This window comes from Etheostoma spectabile, chromosome 23, assembly GCF_008692095.1.
Source record: "Etheostoma spectabile isolate EspeVRDwgs_2016 chromosome 23, UIUC_Espe_1.0, whole genome shotgun sequence".
NCBI lineage: Eukaryota > Metazoa > Chordata > Actinopteri > Perciformes > Percidae > Etheostoma > Etheostoma spectabile.
Window position 1 is genome coordinate 9,866,309 of NC_045755.1, and position 10,609 is coordinate 9,876,917.

The 10,609-nt window shown below is 40.5% G+C and overlaps 1 protein-coding gene and 1 long non-coding RNA gene across 3 annotated transcripts in view; one reads left to right on the forward strand and one right to left on the reverse strand.

The window, feature by feature from the left end:
• Positions 1–6,876, reverse strand: part of LOC116673107 (uncharacterized) — a 15,250-nt gene extending 8,374 nt beyond the window's left edge. Inside the window, exons 1-2 of the long non-coding RNA XR_004327748.1 lie at positions 6,804–6,876; positions 1,830–1,832 (exon numbers count right to left, since the gene is read on the reverse strand). This is a non-coding gene — a long non-coding RNA (uncharacterized LOC116673107). The remainder of the gene's footprint in view (positions 1–1,829; positions 1,833–6,803) is intronic.
• The window catches only part of ccdc146 (coiled-coil domain containing 146), a 45,328-nt gene extending 34,851 nt beyond the window's left edge, over positions 1–10,477 (forward strand). For both annotated transcript variants that reach the window (XM_032505231.1, XM_032505232.1), the window contains exons 19-23: positions 4,807–4,917; positions 5,103–5,240; positions 5,702–5,827; positions 8,436–8,558; positions 9,870–10,477. In XM_032505231.1, coding sequence (XP_032361122.1) covers positions 4,807–4,917; positions 5,103–5,240; positions 5,702–5,827; positions 8,436–8,558; positions 9,870–10,070 — 699 coding nt within the window. In that variant the 3' untranslated portion in view covers positions 10,071–10,477. The remainder of the gene's footprint in view (positions 1–4,806; positions 4,918–5,102; positions 5,241–5,701; positions 5,828–8,435; positions 8,559–9,869) is intronic.
• Positions 10,478–10,609: the final 132 nt, after the last annotated feature.

Consider the following 10,609-nt stretch of genomic DNA (forward strand, 5'->3'; position numbering starts at 1 on the left):
CATTGCAGACAGACCCCCCCCCCCTCCCCTTTGATGGGAAATTTTGACAAAGATAGATCGGGCCATCTGTGAGACTATTGAAGTTCAATATACTCTGAGGCTTTCATTTGCTCTGAGGAATTTTAATTGCTGAAAAGTAAACAGGGGTTGGAGTTGGATTCTGAATTTACTGCTTGTTTATGAATCGCTGGCATGTCAACATCTCAAACACATACAGGTGCAAACGCATTGGCGCACCCACTGAGATCAGTGCAGTCTTTGTGAAGTTGTGATAATACCCCTCAGCAGCAACAGTCCTCTAATGACTAGCTATACATCTGTAATGTAAAATCCCATGCACAGTTAATTTCAGCAACCTAAAGACAGAGATGTATTTATAGAACAAACACACAGTCAGTAATAGAGTAGGATGTATAACAGCGTGGGGTTGATAAGATTCTGCACTATCCCTACAGTGCTGAGTCATATTGTTTGTCTGGCCCTCTCTTAAATATTTGGCCAACCGGTCTGGAACGTATTACCACAGAGAAACCCCCCAGTCAGGCATGTCTTGAGAGATGTGCAAGTCACTGTGAATTGTATGTCAGAGACTTAGTGAGACCGCTAGAAAGAAAGCAGTAAAAGCAAAACACAGACACATTGTGTGGTATACAAAAGTCCACTCTGCAACTTTTGAAAGTAATTCGGTAACTCACTATAATCCAACTTTCCTTCACGCTGCTGCCTAAATAGCCAAGAATATGAATATTCAGCTTTCTAACTCAGGCAAGCCTACAGGTTGTGTACATCACAAGTTGTGATGTAACCCGAATGTAGTCACGGCGCTGTTACAGTGGTCGGTCAAGGATGAATTTGTTGGCCTACCAGTAAGTTAGCTCTGCTCAAGATTCACACAGTAGATTTCTTTGCATTGCATTTCTCCTTGTCCTTGGCTGCTAACATTCACTGTTGGGGTGATAACTCCAAATCACTGATTACTTTAAAGGTCATGCATGATCTGGCCCCTAGTTATCTTTCTTATAAAGTTTCTTATGAGCCTTGGTGTAGCCCGAGGTCCTCTGCAGGCAGGAACCTGACCATACCTTATAAATATTCCTGTATCCCAGAGTGAAAGTGAGGGCTTTTGTTGTCAGAGGTCTTTAGACTGTGCCAGAGGAAGTCAGCCCCGCATAAGCAGTATCATCTTTCGAAACTCTTCCCATCACAAGCTATTTTATGCCCCTTAACTTTTAAATTGTGTATTTCTAGTGGCCTTATCTGACATTGTGTTCGCTTTGTCTGCTTTCATTGATTTAACATTTTCATGAAGCATATGAAGCTTGAATTATCTTCCATGACTAAACCCCCAGAACTGCCTTGCTGCACATCGTACTCCCACTCAGAAAAAAAACCAACAGCTGATTTTTCCCCAGAGCAACATTACTTCAGTTTGATATTACCGGTGTAAATCAGTTAACTAATATTATGCGTGTTTCTGATATTATGTGACCTGCTGTTACATATTTATGTAGAAGCCAAGTTAAAATGCATATTTTTATATCTAATTAAAATGTGTTCCTCATTTTGGGGCTTATGAAAGCTTCAGTTAAGCTCGTACATGTCCTGCTAATTAACCTTATGTAACCTTATTATGATTATGATTTTTCTGCTGTTTTACTTTACTGACCTTTCTGCTTTACTGATCTGTCCCTTTGTCTTTTATCCCTTTTAATTGCGAGGAACTTTGTAACCTAATTTTCAGAAGGGCTATATAAATAAGGTCATTGTTATACTTTGGGCATGCAGTGTGCCATCTTTTGTGGGACTCTTTAAGCCATCACGCCAACTACTAACTGAGCGAATTGTAGTTTGCGATGATGCTGTCACACGTACAATGCTTTACAGCATTCATGAGCCAAGAAAACAGCAATTCTTTGTGACAGTCTGATGAAGAAAACAGAGAGGCAGGCAGGCAGAAAAGAGACAGATGAATACAAAGGGGAAGACAAACAACGCATAAAAACAGAGGGAGGAGGACGCATATAAAAATGTAGGAGCAGAGAGGAGAGTGACAGAGAAGAGCAGCTGTAAACCATCCATCATGTAGTGTTTAAATGGTTTAGGGTGCTTACGTATGAGGGTGGGACACTAATCAATCAGACTCAAAAGGGAGGACTGGGCACACGCAGATGGGTACTTGCAGATTCTAATGTAGGCTGAAAAGTTCATCTTCCTTTAATGACAGGAAATACATTAAAACAGCTCTAAAGTAGAGAGGTTACTATACACTGAATGCTCACTTCAAGTGTTACATAGCAGTTAGTAGTTGACTTTCTTAAAGTTGTAAATACCAAAAAAAGAAATTGAAATTGGCTGTATTTTTTTTTTTTGTCGTGATTGTGAATTTGACAATGTTACCACAACATTTCGACGGGAATGATTAGCTGTCTGACTTTAATTCATACGTAGATTCACTATGATCATTTAAAGTTTAGTGCCTTCATGTGCATGTTTAGCTGGGAACATTTTGCCTGCTTTGTTGCTTGATTTTGAGTTTGACATGAACTAATCATGCATTCAACTCCTTGCACTGTGATCTAGGATTTGTTGTTAAAGTTATATTCTCTGTGAAAACTAAAGATAACCCTGGTCCCCGTTGGTCAGCCCCAATTCCTTTTTCTCTGCATCTCCTGTCTCCCTCTGATTCTGTCTATCTTGTCTGCTTTCACATCCTATCTCTCCCTCCTTTCCTCACTCTGGACTTCATGCTGCCTCTCCTTTGCTCTACACTTTATCTTCCTCTGTCTGTCAGTCTTTTATCAGTCTCTCCACTCTCTGCTCCTCTCTCATCTCTATCTCTGCCTTTCAGAGATCAGATGCTTACTGTTAGTGTTATCTGCCTCTCAACACGATTTTTTATTCCCTCTATAGCATATGTAACTTTTTTAGTTAACGTATCTCAGTTAATTACATGACAGCCATACTAATAAATTAAAACTTGAGTCACATGACGTTGAGGGAACACTGAGCACTGACGTCTGCTTTAATCAGACTCACTGTCTGTCTGTAGAGGCTTTATTAATCTCTTCCGTGAAGGGAGGGAAAATGGGAATTATCACTTTGTTCCACGCTGTCTTTCAATTCTGACACATAACTTCTTACATTAGATGCAGGCATGTAAACATGCACAGGTGTGTGTGCGCATGCACACACCGCATGGTTGAGTGGAGAGAAGCTGCTGTTTCATAAGCCAGGTCGTGGCGGGTCAGACCCCTGTGTACCACTTTTTTCCACATCCTGTTTTTTCTCCACACTCCTCTCTTTACTTTCTGCTGCCTATCCACTCTCTTGTCTTCTCCATATTTTCTGTTTTTTTCTGGCATCTGATGTTTTTTTTATCTTCTTTCTATTTTCGTCTATTTTATTTACGTCCCTTTTATGGTTCCTGTCATGGTTCCTTACTCATCTCAGCTTTATATGTTTTTTTTATATATAGACTCCCTTTATTTTGCTGTAAAGGGGCATTTTCTTTAACTTCCCTGCTGAGATACTGTAACTACTTTAAATGTTCATTTCCATCTGCAGTTCCCGCACACGTTGAGAGGCAGGTTGTTGTCCTGTTTGTCTTTGTCTCTATAGTCTATGTTTAAAAGTGGTTATTAGAACCAGGGTTTAGCAAGTCTTTCAATCTGGGGTTTGGATTGTTCGTCAAAGCAAGCAATTAACCCCTTCATATGGAGGTTATTTCAATTTCCCTTCTACTGTATTAGCCTACCTTTAAAGTTGGAAAAACATTATTCCACTTGTATCACAAATATATTCTGTATGAGCCAACTCTCTATCGCTGTATGAAGACTCTAATGTTTTCTTTGTTTCTTGTTCCATCAAATGGGAATGTTATTGACGTCTTGGGCAAACTTTCATACACAGTTTATTCAGCCTCACATATTTAGTACCTTTGAAACTTTGGGATCGCCACTACAATTTGAACTGTTTGAACAAAGCTTGGACAAACAGCATAAGTTTGTGCAGACTGTTGTTCCAGGTTTACATTCAATAAAAGACCGGTCCATAGCGCTACTAGACTCCACAAAAAAAACTCCACAGGGTACCTTTGACTTTATGTACTAGATGTTCATTTTCCATCATTCATATAAAGAATTATTCAGTAAATCATGTCAGCACTTGATATTTTACACTCTAAAGCCCTCACTCACTGGTTGCAGCTGTTTCAGAATAAGAGTTTCAGCTAAGGGCTTGAATCTATTATGTCTGCCCTGTCCCCTCATTTCATTTTTATCTTTTGTCTTCTCTTGTCCTTCTGCCTGGTTTTCTATGTCTCTCTGCTCTTTTTACTCATCTTCTTTGTGCTTTTCTTACCTCTCCTTCTATTTCTTCTGTCTTAAGGGGTGTCAGAATATTAAAAAAATAAACAATCCCTTAGAGGGATCCGGTGGCGTTTTAGATTTTGATTTCTTTTATCACACTTTGCCAGTGACTTTTCCCTTATTGGGAAGTAGCTTCCATATATGTAGGCACTACATTAAGCTGAGATTTCTTTTTAAATTCCCAGTGCAATAGGATCTTAAATGCCTGGAGGACAAGGCACTCGAAACACTGACAGGAGCTGACTAATTCTAAATTTCTTTCTTTTCATGTTGTTTACTTATTCATTCGTGTGAAGTGTGCTCTTGTGGGAAATGACTGTATTATTATTTATTTCTAAACCTCAATGACAGTGACTTGATGACAGCAGTTTTGCCTCTACGTGGAGCACATATAGCACTTGTAGTCTTGTTTTTGTCTCTAATTCTCTCCGTCTCTCAGTTGTCAGAAGCCAGGGACAAAACTCTCGAAGGTCTGAATCGAACAGTTGATTATAAAGAGCTAAAAGGCAAAGACCCCTCAACTGTCGAACTGGTCAAGAAGATTGAGCAGGTACACAACAACGATACAAGATGTTTATGTGTAAAAACATTGCATGTTAGCATGCAAGCCAGCCCTGTGCATGATATCTACTGAATGAATTTAGGCCATACTTTCTTTCTTTTTCTTTTATGATACAACTATATAGGACAGTTTCATGGAAAGAGACTATGATCATTGTGTCTTTATGCATGTAGCTGGAGTTGAATCTGGCAGAGAGCGAGAGGCAGTCGCTGGAAAAAGAACTCCTCGTGGACCAGGTGACCCGGCTCTCAAAGCCACTCGCCCAGCAGGCTGAGAACTGCCAACAGGACCGACTCTCACTGGCAAAGAAGGTAGACAGCAAGATCCACTTGCACACAGACAAGAGACGAGGCTTAGCCCATGTACACACACTGATAGAACAATGCAGACAGAAGACCACACTCCCACACTCACGCACTTGTTATATCATTCACCTGGTACTTCTGTCGGTCTGGTGTTTTACCTCTCTCGCTGTGTGTCTCTCTCACAAAACACGCTCACACTTTGTTTGAGGAGCATGTGCTGCCCATGTGAGGAGCACGCAGAGTGGGCATTAAGGAGTTCACCGAGCATTACAGTTTCCTTGTACTCTCACTTGCTCGGCCTTTCTCTGTCTCACTCCTTGACTGTCTGTATTTTCTGTTTACTTAGCTTCAAACACAAGATTTATTAAATGTAATAACTTTTGGAAATATGGTATAATGACATACATGAAGACAAATTTGGCATTGTAATGTACCGCTTGTACTGTGTGTGTGTTGTCTGTTTCCAGTTAAACGAGGTGCGAACTCACATAATGGACACCAACCACCGCATGATGGCCGTGTCTGCAGAACTTTCCATGAAGCAAGCTGCTGCTTTGTCTCTCCAACAAGAGATCAGAGAGAGAGAGCTCCAGGTCAGAAGAGTTCACTCACAACGCAACACACACACCTGAGTTCAACTGTCTTTTCTATTATTTCTGTCATTCTTCACAGACCGCGATCAAAAAGTGTCTCAACAGTAATTTCTCGCTGTGTCCCGTCTTTTACTTCCAACCTGTTTATTTTGCCTATTTGCACAGTAAAAAAAATCAAGTCTCAAAAAAAGAGACAAAATAATATTCAATAATAATAAAATAGAAACAATGCAAGAACAAATTAACTGAGTCAATGCCAACAGTTAATGAATGCATCTGGGACTCAGGATTATTTTTTAGCAATGTTGCTGAGCGGTCGCAATCGGGTATAATTTAAGTTTGTGTACACAGGTCATATCTGCAGAATCCATGTTGTTTGACATAAGGAAACTGTTCTGGAGCTTACAGTTGTATCACACGATCTTCTTCAGCAGATGGAGTTTTGGAGTTCTCATGGAAACGTTTTTCTGAGCACTTTAAGGACTTCTCGACCATGTTTGCACAAAAGTTGACATAAGACGGAAAGGAAAGCTCCAGAAGAGCTACTGATTGGACCTTGTGGTGACATTGTTTTCCAAGATTAAGAAGGACATTTTTTAGTTTGCTTTTAGGCTACATTTACATTTTACAGGCTACGTTTTGGTTTAAAAACAAATATCTTTTACATTTTGCATTCACACTGCTCTGGCATTTCAGAGCCCCTAAACCGGAGAAATCTGAAAAGATGGGATTGTGTTCCAGTCTCAACAACCGCAGACGGAGACCATTGGCAACACCAACAATGACGCCAATGTTTTGCCACCTGATTGGGTCTTATCAGTCATGACGTCTCATTCTCTGAGACTAAGCTACTAATGTTACCACGGCAACTACCAGCGACCGGCGGAGTATACATGCTGGCTTCTGTTTACCCCAACACACACATGCCCAGTTTACAAAAAAAATGGGGCATTTTCCGCCTTTCTTTTGATAGGACAGCAGAAGACATGAAGGGGAGAGAGAGGGGGGAATGACATGCAGCAAAGTGCCGCAGGTCAGAATCAAACCCGGGCTCGGTCTACTAAGGCTACATTTACTTTGCTACAACGTAGCGAAGTAAATGTAGCCTTAGTAGCTTATTGAAAGTAGCACCTGCAGCCAAAATAGCAAATTCCATATCCATAGCAACCAAGAGAAGTTCCATTGTTGTTAACATTTAAGCACAATGCCATTACCTAACAGTGCCATTAGCTAATTTACCTATCTGTCTGCTCTTGCCCGTGTTGAACAGAACAGTAAGTTAACCTCTTAATAGTCTTACTTGCTTATCAAATGAAAACATTAGATGTAATGTTAGAGTAGGTCTGTCACATTCCTCTGCTGTTGTTCAAAGCTAATTCCTGTATTTGTATTTTATACTCCTGCTTATTTACAAGCTAATTACATATCTGCATAGCCATACTATTATAGTTTATATTTAGCTAATACATACTCCTGCTTCTTTCATTTCCTGTATTTGGTCTGTCCTCATTTTAGCTCTGTTTGAGGGAAATAGATGTGTCTTCATGTTCACCAGCTAGTTACTAATTGTGTTTGTTAATTGTTTGGTATGCAGAAAGTGTACAGTGGGTTTATCAGAGCTTTTTAGTTAAAAAACAAGGCTGATAATAGAGGTGAGAGGAAACCCAAAACATAAAGTTGCAACCCAAAACAGTGAGCTGAAAGATGCTAAAGCCCTCCAGTGAACTAAAGGGAACTGCAGAGTTGGTTGATAATTCTCTGTGGACAGGCAAAGCCTGTATGATTGAAATGAGGGGGAAAAAAACATGACTTTTACTCATAAATTATGTGTTTAGTTGCAAACTTTTCAAAGTTAAATCCTGTAAAATTGGATTTGCGAGCAGCATTTTATTTAAGATACATTTCCATTCAGAATGATTACAGCCATTACCAACTTATTCTATCAACCACTCACATTACATGTTACAACTATTATCATTATTATATTGTCATTATTTTATAACACTTTCCTGTTGAGTTGGAGTATGACTCTTAAAGGAACATGCCACCGTTTGTTGAAATAGGGCTTATCACGGTCTACCCTAGCTGTAGGTGTACCGGCAACATAGGATTCCATTCACTACGCTAAGCTAACTAGCGGCGCCGCTGCCGGTGTTGCTAAAACAATGCATGCACTGAGAAAAAACATGCGTTGGCCCACCTATCTACAGTTAGGGGAGACCGTGATAAGCCCAACTTCAACAAACGGTGGCATGTTCCTTTAATGGAAGGCAAAAAGCCTCCAAGTAAATCATAATTCAAGCAAAAAAATGAAATTTTGAAATTGGTTTGAGCAGTATTTTCTGTTTTAAAAGCGGAGAATTTCCTTGGTGCCTTGTAAATGTTTTAATAACCTGAAGAACCCCTGCAGCTGATGTATGCCTGCAGCGCACCACAGACACTAGTAGATGTAGAAAATGCAGAGGCATAACTTTTTCCAAATTCTGACAGTAATACGACCATCTGTTTTCAGGCGCAGTTAGAATTGAATTGAGCCAGGAGATTGTAGAGTGGACGGAGTGATAGGAATACAAAGTGATTGTTTCTCGCACTGCCCCTGTGTTCCCAGATGGACAGGTGCCAGCGGCTGCTGGAACAGGGCCTGCCACCATACCCAGAGATAGAGAAGGAGTGGAGGAGGATGCTCCGGGACAAGAAGAGGAGACAGAGGGACAAAGCGGAGAGAGACAGGGTAAATAGACGAACACAGACACACATAAAGATCACTGGTCAAGAAGTGATTAAAGCACTAACGGGCATGAAAAGAGGATAGAGTGACAAAGAAAAGAAGAAGTGAAGCGGGGACGCGACGCGGGCTCGGAATCGATTAAGACTTTGATGAACAAAAGGGTGTACGCTGTGTACCTGAACGTGCCCTGACTTAGACAGAGAAGTGTGTAGAAACTCTCCACACACAGATAGTTTTCGCCACATGCACAAACACAGGGCAAGAAGTGCAGATTGGTAAACAAACAGAAGTAGAGGCTGTCTGCAAGAAAGGCACACAAACAGGGATTTGTGTCTGGAAGGTGTCTGCAGCCTGTCTGTTGTTATACCGAGCTATTATTTTACCCGGCTTTTTCCTTCTGATAGCCACTAGTCCAAAAAGACACCACAATACTAAGCTTTTTTTCTACTTTTGTAGCCATTATTAATCATAATAATGATTTTCTTGAAATTTAAATGAGTTTCATGAACCTGATAAGAAGAGTATGTTTTTTCCTGTTAATTTATTAGCAGTTCCTGCTATTTATTTTGCATTCATAGCCATTATTTTTTGTTTTGTGTGCAACTCCTTGGATCACATGCCAGCGGATAAACCGTTCATATGCATGAGAAAATCGCCGTCTCTTTGAAGTCTCAGTGATTTTAGGCACTGTTCATTTGCATGCGGTTGTGGGGTGAAAGTCAAAGCGAGGACTGTTGTGTCATGAGGACGTGTGCACACTGGAAGAGTTTCTTTTTTCCGTCTGAGCAGGAGTCTGCGACGGTTACAAATTGATCCATCATACTTTTTATTGTGTTCAAATCTTGATGATGATTCATCGATGTTGTTGTTCTGCACTTCACCTCCTCTTGGTGTGTGGAAGTGATCTGTGTCATAACCTCTAACATATGCAGCTTACTGTGTCTTCCTATTGTTTTTCTTCCAAAAAAAGGACAAAATGTAGTATAACAAACCCAGAGCATATCTAGTACCACTAATCTCTCTAATGTGCATTTTCAATTATTAAAGCTAATATAAAAAAAAGAACTTCAATCAGCCTTGGGATTCTTGGCTCATGCACTCAACTGTTCATTGGTGCCCTTGCATTTGTCATGAGATGTTAAAAAAATAAATATATATAGCAAAATTAGTTATTCCATTTTCATGATTAAAATCTAGGAAAAACTATTTACTCCAAGGGCATGCAGTCTTACATCAAATATTAAAACTGTGTGTGTGTGTGTGCGTGTGCGTGTGCGTGTGCATGTGTGTGTGTGTGTGCGCGTGTGTTTGCAGCTGGCTGAAGAAGAGGAGTGGAACCAGTTGCCTAATGGAGAGTACACCTCAGCTGAAACCCGTCCCAATGCGTACATCCCCCAGACCGACTCGCTCCCTCTGCCTAAACCCTACGGAGCCCAGGCCCCCTTTAAACCCTCCCAACCAGGGGCCAACATGAGACACATCCGCAAACCAACGCTCAAACCCTTAGAGATATAAAAACAATCCACGTGTATTCATAAACCTGTGGGTGGTGATTTGGCTCATTTCAATCACACACTTATTGATCTATTTTCTCTCCACACACCTCTCAGTGGCGCTCCTTCCTCCTCCCTGCTTCTTGTGTATGTTTGTTTCCTCGGTGTCCAGCATACCACTGCTGTTTTCATGTGGAAGCGTACTTGTGGACTGCATCTGGTTGTAATTTTCTTTTTTCTTTTTTTAAAGTTACTGGCAAGACCTTGTTTACACTCTTGCTTGCCGGAACAACAAATACTATAGGAGAGAAGAAGGGAAGACATTTGGGAGATGAGATGTGTGTGTATTGTTACATCATGTCCACCAATAAAAACATCTGTACTTACTTCTGTCTTTGGCAACATGTCATTTTTGTCATTCCTTTCTCTCCAAGACACTGTAAATTCATATTTCAGGGACGCTGGAATATTTCTGCATATCCTTCTCTTGTAATCTTGCAGCTGATGAATACATTGCAATGGGTTTAAGCTCTAAGCCAGGCTAAGAGCGCCTGCTTAATG